At 40.3% G+C, this 12911-nt stretch overlaps 2 protein-coding genes across 2 annotated transcripts in view; both read right to left on the bottom strand.

Moving 5' to 3' along the window:
• Nucleotides 1–12911, bottom strand: part of LOC130921299 (uncharacterized) — a 209289-nt gene that overhangs the window by 131950 nt on the left and 64428 nt on the right. The window lies entirely within an intron of this gene.
• Nucleotides 4185–5583, bottom strand: LOC130921306 (transcription factor HES-5-like). The gene is made up of 2 exons (XM_057845015.1): nt 5519–5583; nt 4185–5438 (listed from the first exon to the last, which is right to left on the bottom strand). The coding sequence occupies exons 1-2, from the start codon at nt 5567–5569 to the stop codon at nt 5157–5159; spliced, it is 333 nt and encodes a 110-aa protein (XP_057700998.1). The 5' UTR covers nt 5570–5583; the 3' UTR covers nt 4185–5156.

The raw sequence follows: 12911 nt of genomic DNA, 5'->3' as shown, positions 1-12911 counted from the left end.
TTTTGTAATGCCTGCGATGTTGGAGTACAAAATACCGTAACTTTGGCTTGAAATAATTACGTAAAATGAGCGATAATTGGCCGTTTATTGCTTTTAACCTAGATTCTAGACTGTTTTTACGTTTATATCTAGAGAAATTCTGCGATTTAGGCATTTATTTACAAGAATTTTCACCTTAAAAAGCTCTTTATTTTGTAATGCCTGCGATGTTGGAGTACAAAATACCGTAACTTTGGCTTGAAATATTTACGTAAAATGAACGATAACTGCCTGTTTTTTGTTGTTGTTTTTTTCTGCTTTCAACCAAGATTCTAGACTGTTTTACATTCATATCTATAGAAACTCCGCAATTTAAGCATTTATTTACAAGAATTTTGAACCTAAAACGCTCTTTGTTTTGTGACCGCAAAAAAACGTAAAAAAAAATTTTTTTTAATTAAGTTGCTATTTCTGGTGAAAACTTTTTAAACTTTCATGATATGTTAAATATTGCTATTGATCCTGAAATTAAAGGTGATTACCTCTGCATTTGGTGATTTTTTTGTGCGTCTAGCGTAAAATATGAGAATTTTATAGCCATTTTAAGTTTTGTTATACTTATATAAAAAATATTAATCTGGATTTTATTATGGAACGACTTTGAATTTTTTGATGCCGCTGCTCATGGAGCTGCATATATGCCTAAGGGAGGTGCTTGTTTTGGTTTTATGTCGCTTGTGGCTTTGGTTTTTAAAATATTTTTTAAAATAGGCCCCCTACGGATCAGCCCCATGCCCAGTGTCCTGTCAGCTGATAGTGATGTCTATGATCCTTCTTATAAAGTTCAAGCGATATATAGTCTAAGCTTCCTAATGAAGGGTTACCGATATATTGACCGACCGATATATCGGGCCGATATATCACCTAACTAACCAAAGTATAAGGAAAAATTTCCATTTAGATGCAAGTACAGAAATTCCCAAATATTAAGAACGCATTCAGCAACAACGTCAGCCGTCCCTAATATTTCGACTCGACCAAAAATATTCGTATCATCTCTCGGCGTGACACAAATGAGTGTACCTAATAAAGTGACCAACCTAAAAAGCTGCTCCTTGACGCTGTCCTGAAGGTGAAGGTCGGCGTAGGTAGACATGACGCGTTACGCTTTGGAGTCCAAATGAGTCGGATGAGACCAAGTGCTGAAGCGTCTCTTATTTATGCTCCCCGCTGGCCAATGGGAGGCTCGCGTATTTTGGCAAGGGGGGGGCGACGATGTATGGAGAGGGGGTGTCAGACGGAGCAGGTGGGCTGCAACCGGGTTCACGGGAGGTCAGTGGGAAAATGTTTGCCCTTGGGTAGACACGACCTGCACGACGCCCCACCCCGAGCATATGAGGCCCTGGCGTGAGATGACGACGAGACCCCCAGTCGCACGTTCGATTGCTATATAAAGCTCCCAATCAGAAATGTCTATTGCAGTTAAGAAACAATTTATTTATAACGGCAAAATAGATTTGTCATGTGATACATCCTTCTTTTATACTGTCAACCCTTTCCTTCCTTTTATATCCATCCTTTATTTCTATCCCTCCGCCCTTCCTTATGTTCTTCTCTTTCCATTTTCTTGTTTCTACATCATCACCATCTTGTTTTTCATCCTTTTATAATCCATTTATTCTTCTATACGTCTTATAACTACCTGCCATCTTGCATCATCTGTTGCTGACTGTTGCCGTGGTGATAGAGTTACTCGTGTGCGCCAGCCGTCACGCGTTTCCCACGAGCGGCGGGCAGATGGCGGCTCCGTCCGGGCTTGGGAATCCAACCCGGCCTTTTGTGGAGGAGGCACACTCCCATTGTGTTGGCCGCCTTTCACCAGTGTGGGAAGTCGTGTGTCGCCGAGTCTCCCAGCTCCTTACGAGGAACGGAGGGGTGTGACGGTGGCACTTGGGCATGTCCAGTCATGCGCTGGAGAGTGTGTGAAAGTGTTAAACCTCTGCACAGATGGAGAAGAGATGACAAACAAGATGAACAAGTGCTTACAACGTGGTTAACGCTTATAATCGACAGATATATAAGATGGCGAATACAGAGCCTATATGATAACTGATATGTTCACTGTTTAGGTGATACGCTTTCTAATGAAGTTTTACCGACATATTGACTGGCCGATATATCGGGCCGATATGTGGTCATTTTCAAGATCGGCTGTTATCAGCCAATTAAGAGCTGATACAATCATGTAACTGTTATGTTTAGATGACGATCTTTCTAATAAAGGTCAACCGATATACTGACCAGCCAATATAAAGTATATGGACTTTTTTCAAAGTCGGCCGGTATCAGCTAATATGCAGTATAAACTGAACCAAGGGCGTACGTTTGCATAGGGACGGTAGGGACATAACACTACCAATTTTTCAGGATGCTCAAATTGTCCCTACCAACTTTTAAGCCACTTTATTTGCATTATATACAGTGTATGACAAAGTGAGTACACCCCTCGCATTTCCGCAGATATTGTCGACCGGAAATACTATAAGCTTTTTGTAGCACTACCATATTCATAGTTAGTGTAGGTGGTGAATGTATTTCTTGTTTGTCTTCTCTTTTGTCTTTTTCTATTTAACTTTCTGTCCACCCATAATTCCTTCCTGCTTGCTGTCTTTCCCTAATAAATGCAAAACAATGAATAATCATCACATAGGGAGTACGGTATATCATACTCCCATGTGATACATTATAACAAGGGTTGTTCCGATCATGTTTTTGTGCTCCCGATCCGATCGTTTTAGTTTGAGTATCTGCCTATCCCGATATTTCCCGATCCGATTGCTTTTTTTTGCTCCCGATTCAATTCCAATCATTCCCGAAAATTTTTTTCCCGATCATATACATTTTGGCAATGCATTAAGAAAAAAATGAATAAAACTCGGACGAATATATACATTCAACATACAGTACATAAGTACTGTATTTGTTTATTATGACAATAAATCCTCAAGATGGCATTTACATTATTAACATTCTTTCTGTGAGAGGGATCCACGGATAGAAAGACTTGTAACTTTGTATATTGTGACTAAATATTGCCATCTAGTGTATTTGTTGAGCTTTCAGTAACTGATACTTTAGCCATGCCCAAATGCATGATGGGAAGTGGAACCATGACTGTACGTAGTGCTACCAATTGATATATCTTCTCTGCGTTGGGAAATAACATAAGGTGTTAAGAAAAAGATCTATTGCTACCTTGCTTACCCACATTGCTTCCCATGATATTTCTAATCGTAGGGAGAAGGTTTGTAAGGCTTTAGCCAGTTAAAAAAAGGCTCCAAAGGTTGGCAAAATTCACTCTACTCATTTAACGCTGCCTTTTATCTCTCTATATAGGTAAAACGGCGCCATTACAGATTGAGCGCGACAATGCGTGAGTGGGTCGTGCAGCGCATGCATTAATTGCATTTAAATATTTTAACGTGATACATCTTTTAAAAAATGAATTACCGCCGTTATTGGGATAAATTTGATAACCCTACCTTAAGCCTAACTAAAGACTCTGGATGAGTGTAACATATTATGTCTGTAACGTTAAATACAATTAGAAAACGATTTAAATAAAAAAGAAATATATCAAAAAAAGGTATGACCGATATTTTTTTGCCGAAAATGACGTGATCGGCCCCAAACGATCAGGATACCGATCGATCGGGACATCTCTAATTATAACTGTTCAGACCAATAGGACATTCAGATTCACATTCCCCGTGTCAAGCAGCTGAACGGGACAGGTTTAAAAGAAGAATAAAAACAACAACAACAAAAAAAGTGTACCTCACATGCTGTACCATTTTAGAAAAATGTATTTTATTGTATAATCAATCATATAAAGTATATACCTATATCTGTGTCAACGCTTGAGAGGAAGTGACGTTAGTTCGCGCATGCGCAGTAGCAATCTGCTGCGATCCGGTAACCTGTCACGATCAGGTAGTGACAAGGTTGTGATTTTTGTGGTTTTGTGTCCATCTATTTTTAATTTCTGCATTATTAATTCATCATTAATTACCTCCAAATGAATTGATTTCATAATAGCTTTTTTTTTTAAATGACAGACTTTTAATCATAATTGTGTTAAAGTTATTTCATTGCTATTGTTTGGCAGCAAAGCTGTAATATAACATAAGACAAAACAAATCATGTTCGCCGACAAATTTGTTTATTCGCAAAGAGTCAAGTCAGCAAGGTTGATGATGCATCACATTATCAAAACATTGTATGTCTTTACAAAAAGACTCAAAATATGAACACAACTGGTTCAAACAAAACAAAACAAGACAAAATACATGAATTGGTTTGACGTAAACCATAAAGCAAGTCAGAATGTTAAGATGAAATTAAATTAAGCATCCAAACTCATGGAATCTTACAAAGATTAATGAAAACGTCATACATGACTGTTTTATTTAAAACATTTTTTTAGATCAATGTGATCCATAGCATTGTGATCAAATAAAATGTATTACTGGTTACATAAAATGTATGAATGCAGTTAGAAGATCAAGTCAATGAAAAACAATTGCCAAGTGCAATCATGTCCATACAATATGCATGAAAAAAAAAATGTTATTAAAGACATTTGGTTTCCCAAGGAAAAGTAATCATTGAAAATTGGAAAACAATACGGTTAATAACATAATCAATCATATTTCTCTTGTTTCCACAGGAAAATAATAATAATGTCGAGTGACAAGAAAACATTGAGCGCACGAATTGCAAATACAATCAGACATGCATGTCAAAATGTTTTTTCTTTAGCAAAATCTGTTCCTATAAGAACAACAAAAGCTTAGATCAATTTGATAATTCATCATCATCATATAAAAACATATGAAAAGGCTGTAAAAATATTAGTAAATATTACTAAAGCAATCAGACTGCTAATACAACATGCATGAAAATGCATTATCATTACAGTTGCTTCCGTAGGAAGTCAATGAAAAAATGTGACAAATTAACATAATTTGCCACCATTTTCATATAGAAAATATAAAGAGTAAGCAATTGCAAATGCAATGAGAAGTGGTCCATGCATTACGCATGATAAATCCGCTAACATTTCCCATAGGAAATGCACCGAGTTGACTTTGTGCCATGAAAAAGAGTCAGTGTGTCTACCACGGCCTCCAGGGGGCGTTCTTTGCCGAGCCCTCCTTCTTGCTGATGCTGCCCAAAGGAGTCATTTTCTCCTCACAGGACGTGCCAAAGTGCATCTCAGCTTCAGCGTTGGCCCGGAGTCTCCTGAGGACGCAAACGGTCATCTCCAGGATGTCTGCCTTCTCCATCTTGGAGTCCGGCAGCTGCTGGAGGAACTCTGGAGCCAGGAGAGACTTCAGCTGCTCTATGCAACTGTTGATTCGCTCGCGACGGAGCTTCTCCACTAGAGGTTTTCGGATCTGTAACAGCGATAAAGTACGATGAGTACACTTGTTGAGTGGTGAGGACATGATGATTAAGATGATGAAGATGAACATACCTTATGAGTCGGAGTCAGCTGAGAGTCTTGCACAGAGATTGTAGGCGCCATGGCGGTGTGGGATGTGATCTCTCCCGGCTTGATGCCTCCTATTTATAGTCCCGCATCTCCATATCAATGCAGGTCTTGGCACTTTCTCACACTAGCAGCCAATCGGAGAGCAGTAAGAGGGACAATAGTCCCATCTCAGGGGAGCAGCTGGACCATTGCGAGGGTTTGTGAGGGTGGAGTGGGAATCTAGTGGGAAAGTGGTGACCTTGTCCAGAGCACATCTGCTACACGTAAAGGGAGGGAAATAGGCTACTTCGACAAAGGTATAGGACTCCATTTAGTTAGGGCATTGTTTTTTAACCTGCGGTTCAGCGAGTGAGTCTAAAGTAGCCAAAATATCGTATTTTTAGCCCATCCAGATTGAAACTGGATGGCATTTTTGTAGTCATAACTGTCACAAAGCACAGAAATCTGATTTTTGCAAGACGGATTGAAACCAATATGTTTTAGATCTGGACAAGATGCTTCTCAGTCTTAACAGCTTAGATGGGTTTTGACTTTCCGTGTCGTCACTCTATGCTTGATGATGCCTTCGTTGCCACAGAAACCTGTCGGGTGTGTCAATAATTTGGCCCAGTCTAAACAGGCCCAGATATTATTTGGATACTTGTTAAAAATAGTGTGAACAGTCACCCCTAAAAATCAGATTTGAGGAGGAATCCGATTGGAATCAGATTAACCTGCAGTCTGAATATAGCCTAAGGGGTTCGGTGAAGGTTGAGACATGCAGGGCAGACCTCGGTGAAGTTGGCCCCCCATCAGACGCAAATTAATAGAAAAATAGTGCCATTCGTTTGTGCTAGGTTTGTGCTGGAAAAAAAAAATTTGTTTGTGCTGATATCGTTTTTGAGATATCAACAATTATTTATAGGTCAATCTGAGGTCAACCAGCCCCCCCGCTTTAACTAAAAATGGCATAAAAATTGTGTCAATCGTTTGTGCTGTAAAAAATGTTGTAAAAGTTTATGCTGTAAAAATGTAAAAGTTTGTGCTGCTACATAGCACAAAGGGGTGCCATTGGTTTGTGCTATGTTTGCACTCGTTGTTGGGACACCCCTCTGTTATTGGGAGACTTGGTACACTTCATCAGCCGCTATTTAATATCTCAATATCCCTAAAACGATAGCAGCACAAACAAAAATATCTACCGCAGAAAAGTAGCTGTCATGGTTTGAGTTAAGTTTGTGCCCTAGTGTGTCTGGTCATTGTGATTACCCATTGATTTCACCTGTTGTGGCCAGCTCCTTGTGTGTTGACCAATCCGCTGACTCTTATGTCCCCCACCTGTGCCTCGTTGTCTCGTTACCCAATGTCTGTACTTAAGTTCCCCATGTGCTATCTTAAAACATTTTATAGTTCTCTGCCACCCTGCCTTGCCTCTCTGTTATTTCCCTTCCTTTCGGTCCACCTTGTCTGCCTGCCTGCTTGTCCCTGACAGTAGCATAAACAAATGACACCATTTTGGGTCCATTTTGCAATAAATGGGGGACTGCGTGACGTCATCACTCGAAATAAATATCATAATATCTCAAAAACAATAGCAGCGCAAACGAAATTTTTTACAGCACATGCCAGCACAACTAATGCAAACGTAGTGATAGTTTTTGTGACACCCCTCTGTTCTTGAGACATAGACTTCATAATGTATTGACGGGACACAGGACGCGGGGCCGATTCATTTACTAAAGTTTTTTTTTTTTTTTTTTAACAACACAAAAGGTAAGTGGCAGTCAGATACTATTTTAGTTCTTTTCAGGTCATTCATTGTCAGACAGAAACAGCACGCCAAAACGCCACGCTAAAAAAATAATTAAAATATCAAAATGGCTTACCTCTTTGTCCTCTGAAGGACCATGCTAACCCAACAAAATGTTTAGTGCATATGAAATGTGAATGGCTTCACCTTGTGTTAAACGTCCGTGCAAGTTGGTCCATTCTTCACATTTTTTCCTCCGAGTTTTTGGTTCTGGGAAACGTATGAAGAAAACATCCTTCAAATGTCGTAATGTCTCGAGTCGTTTCTACAAGTCCCATAGCAGCAGTGTTTGATCAGCATTTTCGTTTTTGAAAGATTACCGGAGAAAAATAGCAGAAATATAATGGTTTGTATGCGAGGGCGTATCTATAATGTCCCACTTCCGCTTTACAATGCGACGTCACAGCATTCGTGCTGTACGTATTGACACAATTTTTAGCCATTTTTAATCAAAATGGGGGGCTGGTTGACTTCAGATTGACCTATAAAAGAATTGTTAATATTTCAAAAACGATAGCAGCACAAACAAAAAACATTTAAAGTACAAACCAATGATATTAATTTTTTTATAAATTTGCGTCTGATGGGGGGCAACTTCACGGAGGTGCAAGACCAACCAGTTTTTGGACTGGTTTGCTCTCAGTTTAAATGATTTATTCAATTTATTTCTTCCATGTTTTGGCCTTCTGCCATCCGACTGAGGAACAGCTAATCTATTGAATACCTATTATGTATTTATATGAACATGTTTTAATATTATTAAATTTCCTTTGACCAGTCCCTACTCTTTTACTGTTGTGTATTTTTCTTTGTATCTTATAGATATTTTCTGAACTTCTTTGCCCGCCTGGGGTGTCGCACTTTGTTATACTATTGTTTGGTTTGGTACTGTGTTGTGTGATGATAACGCACTGACTAATAGAATAGAAAAGTTCTTTGAAGTTGAAGTTCATTCAACTATCTTATGGGAGGAGAAACTGGTTTGTTCAGTGGAAGGTTGACAGGCTTAATGTTAAACAATATAAGATTGATTCCTCCAAATTTGAATGAAAAATTCTAAGATATGATACATAAAGATAAAAACATTAAAACTCTCATTTTGACCTGTTCAAAAGCATGCTTTCTGAAAGAATAATTTTGAAAAGGAATTTGCTTTAATATTAGTTTGGTAGCTTAAATTTTAATTTAAGAAAAAGGATTTATTATCTAATTTAAAGGGTTAGTTTAATGCCCATGAGAAACACATGAGGTTCGGTACCTTTAGCAAGGTAAAGAACCACTGCGTAAGGATTTTAAACCAACTCATCCAATTTAGAATGATGATGAATGCTTTGACTAGTACTGACGAGTATAATTATTAATCAGACTGTTTGCCCACGTGTCTCAGTGTGAGTCAAAGCGTGGCTTCACTTTCCCACGCCGACCGGGCACACGGCTGTGCTGCTATGGAAACGGGTCCATCTGGTTCAATAACAGTCAAAAACTGTTCAAGCCAAGGTTGAAGATACAGTTGTGGCCAAAGGTTTACATACACTTGTGAAGAACATAATGTCATCGCTCTCTTGAGTTTCCAGTTATTTCTAGAACTCTGATTTTTCTCCGATAGAGTGATTGGAACAGGTACTTCTTTGTCACAAAAAACATTCATGAAGTTTGGTTCTTTTATGACTTTATTATGGGTTAACAGAAAAAGTGATCAAATCTGCTGGGTCAAAAATATACATACATGGATCTGAAAAAGCGAATCATTGACTTGAACAAGTCAGGAAAGTCACTTGGAGCCATTTCAACGCAGCTGCAGGTCCCAAGAGCAACAGTGCAAACAATTGTTTGTAAGTATAAAGTGCATGGCACTGTTTTGTCACTGCCACGATCAGGAAGAAAACGCAAGCTATCACCTGCTGCTGAGAGAAAATTGGTCAGGAGGGTGAAGATTCAACCGAGAATCACCAAAAAGCAGATCTGCCAAGAATTAGAGGCTGCTGGAACACAGGTGTCAGTGTCCACAGTCAAGAGCGTTTTGCATCTCCATGGACTGAGAGGCTGCCGTGCAAGAAGGAAGCCCTTGCTCCAAAAGCGGCACCTTAAGGCTCGACTGAAGTTTGCTGCTGATCACATGGACAAAGATAAGACCTTCTGGAGGAAAGTTCTGTGGTCAGACGAAACAAAAATCAAGCAGTTTGGCCACAATGCCCAGCAATATGTTTGGAGGAGAAAAGGTGAGGCCTTTAACCCCTAGTACACCATGCCTACCGTCAAGAACGGTGGTGGTAGTATTATGCTGTGGGGCTGTTTTGCTGCCAATGGAACTGGTGCTTTACAGAGAGTAAATGGGATAATGAAGAAGGAGGATTACCTTCAAATTCTTCAAGATAACCTAACGTCATCAGCCCGAAGATTGGGTCTTGGGCGCAGTTGGGTGTTCCAACAGGACAATAACCCCAAACACACAACAAAAGTGGTAATGGAATGGCTAAATCAGGCTAGAATTAAGGTTTTCGTATGGCCTTCCCAAAGTCCTGACTTAAACCCCATTGAGAACTTGTGGACAATGCTGAAGAAACAAGTCCATGTCAGAAAGTCATCAAATTTAACTGCACTGCACCAATTCTGTCAAGAGGAGTGGTCAAAGATTCAACCAGAAGCTTGCCAGAAGCTTGTGGATGGCTACCAAAAGCGCCTAATTGAAGTGAAAATGGCCAAGGGACATGTTACCAAATATTAGCGCTGCTGTATGTATATTTTTGACCCTGCAGATTTGATCACTTTTTTCTGTTCACCAATAATAAAGTCATAAAAGAACCAAACTTCATGAATGTTTTTTGTGACAAAGAAGTATCTGTTCCAATCACTATATAAGAGAAAAATCAGAGTTGTAGAAATAACTGGAAACTCAAGAGAGCCATGACATTATGTTCTTCACAAGTGTATGTAAACTTTTGACCACAACTGTAGGGTAAAGTGTCACTTTTGCTGCTTCTGGTGTCAGAAAAATGAGAAAAGGATAAAGCAACGTTCTTCTCCACACGTGAGGCTTAAATGGAAGTGTGCCGAATCCCTTCGGGGGCCCGGAGGCAGCTGGCGAGGGGCTCAATATGACCACTGCACCTCCCGTTCTTATCGACTCTACTTTCCCACACTGAGTCAGTGAATGCCACACATTCACTGTCAATATGTTAGACTAATTTGTCGACATTTGAACACAACCTAGTGACTTCAACACTCGTACTTCTTAATAAGCTTCGTAGACATCTGAACCTAGCAATTTTACTACTAAGACACTTAGGAGACATATGAGAACAACACTGCGATGCTAATAGGTGTTCGTGTAAATACAAAATAGACACCAGCGTGTGCGTTAAGCTGCGTCTCGAGGGACGCACATTTAAAGCACTTGTCCCAAGGGGCTTCCTCAGGGAGCGCCCCTCTCCTCCAGTTCCCACACTTCCAACAATGTAAGTGTGTCTCATTTGGTAGACACCAATAAACATGCAAGTGTGGATGTGTTGAAAGACAAACTTGCGTTTGCGAGGTGGTCAACTCAAAGTTTTAGGTGACGATCCCGCTCGTGAGACAGGACATGAAGTCGTTTGAAGACGACCGCCGTGAGCTGTGAGGAGAAGCTCAATGCCACTTTCCCACACACGCTCCTTCAATGCTGTTGTCCGTTAAGCACAAAGACATGAATGGGGCTGATTGTGTTACACACACACACAAAAACCCTTAGAGGATGACATGTGGAGGGAAAGCGCGCCATTGGCCCGAGACGGCAGCTGTTTCCTGAAGTGTGCCAAATCCCTTTGGAGTTTTGGGCCCCATCTTGGTGATGCTCTCCATGATTATCGATATTCATATTCAGCTTGATTGACAGTATTAATTCATTTGGCATTGTTTTTTTTTTCATCTGTTGGATGTACAGTGGGGCAAATAAGTATTTCGTCAACCACGAATTGTGCAGGTTCTCCCACTTGAAAATATTAGAGAGGCCTGTAATTGTCAACATGGGCGAACCTCAACCATGAGAGACAGAATGTGGGAAAAAAAACAACAGAAAATCACATTGTTTGATTTTTAAAGAATTTATTTGCAAATCATGCTGGAAAATAAGTATTTGGTCAATACCAAAAGTTCATCTCAATACTTTGTTATGTACCCTCTGTTGGCAATAACGGAGGCCAAACATGATGTTTTCACCCTCATGCTTCACATTGGGTATGGTGTTCTTCAGATGCAATTCAGTATTCTTTCTCCTCCAAACACGAGAACCTGTGTTTCTGCCAAAAAGTTCTATTTTGGTTTCATCTGACCATAACACATTGTCCCAGTCCTCTTCTGGATCATCCAAATGCTCTCCAGCGAACCGCAGACGGGCCTGGACGTGTACTGGCTTCAGCAGGGGGACACGTCTGGCAGTGCAGGATTTGAGTCCCTGGCGCCGCATTGTGTTACTGATAGTAGCCTTTGTTACTGTGGTCACAGCTCTCTGTAGGTCAATCACTAGGTCCCCCCGTGTGGTTCTGGGATTTTTGCCCACCGTTCTTGTTATCATTTTGACGCCACGGGGTGAGATCTTGCATGGAGCCCCAGATCGAGGGAGATTATCTTGTCTTGTATGTCTTCCATTTTCTAATAATTGTTCCCACAGTTGATTTCTTTACACCAAGCGTTTTACCTATTGCAGATTCAGTCTTCCCAGCCTGGTGCAGGTCTACAATTTTTTCTCTGGTGTCCTTCGACAGCTCTTTGGTCTTGGCGATAGTGGAGTTTGGAGTGTGGCTGACTGAAGTTGTGGACAGGTGTCTTTTATACCGATAATGAGTTAAAGCAGGTGCCATTAATACAGGTAACGAGTGGAGCCTCGTTAGACCTCGTTAGAAGAAGTTGGACCTCTTTGACAGCCAGAAATCTTGCTTGTTTGTAGGTGACCAAATACTTATTTCCCACTCTAATTTGGAAATAAATTCTTTAAAAATCAAACAATGTGATTTTCTGTTTTTTTCTCCACATTCTGTCTCTCATGGATGAGGTTTACCCATGTTGACAATTACAGGCCTCTCTAATCTTTTCAAGTAGGAGAACTTGCACAACTGGTGGTTGACTAAATACTTACTGTATTTGCACCACTGTATTAGTTTATTGGGTAACACTTTATTTTACAGTGGGTTCGTGAGACTGTCATAAGACTGTCATAACGATGCATTAAGGATTGCTTATGACAGATGTCATAGGCTAGGTTCATACCACAGGTCTTAATGCACAATTCTGATTTTTTTTGGTCATATCTAATGTTTTGGCTTGCAGATTCAGACTACCTTTGTCCTTTGAGCCCGTGCTAACGCTAATGCACAGCTGTACCGCTACTGTCGCACCCTCCCTCTCTTGCTCTTTGCTGACGTAGTTGCTGCATGAATTCCGATTTGGGGGACTTGACAGTTCAGACCGCCGCCACATTCTGGAAAAATGTGGCCCAGATCGGATTTAAACCACATACGAAAGTGACCCAGATCGGATTTGAAATGGTCCACTTCTATGCGACTTGTCCTGTTCAGACCGTCAAGTTAATGTCTCACTCGAGTCGGAAAAACA

This window comes from Corythoichthys intestinalis, chromosome 9, assembly GCF_030265065.1.
Source record: "Corythoichthys intestinalis isolate RoL2023-P3 chromosome 9, ASM3026506v1, whole genome shotgun sequence".
In the NCBI taxonomy this organism is placed as follows: Eukaryota; Metazoa; Chordata; class Actinopteri; order Syngnathiformes; family Syngnathidae; genus Corythoichthys; species Corythoichthys intestinalis.
This window is presented reverse-complemented; position numbering and strand designations above follow the sequence as displayed.

Excerpts from the sequence above, each read along its gene's own strand:
- LOC130921306 (XM_057845015.1), bottom strand. The coding sequence starts at position 5,569 with ATGGCGCCTACAATCTCTGTGCAAGACTCTCAGCTGACTCCGACTCAT. Across the intron at positions 5,439-5,518 it reads AGCTGACTCCGACTCATAAG|ATCCGAAAACCTCTAGTGGA; the intron begins GTATGTTCATCT and ends TCGCTGTTACAG.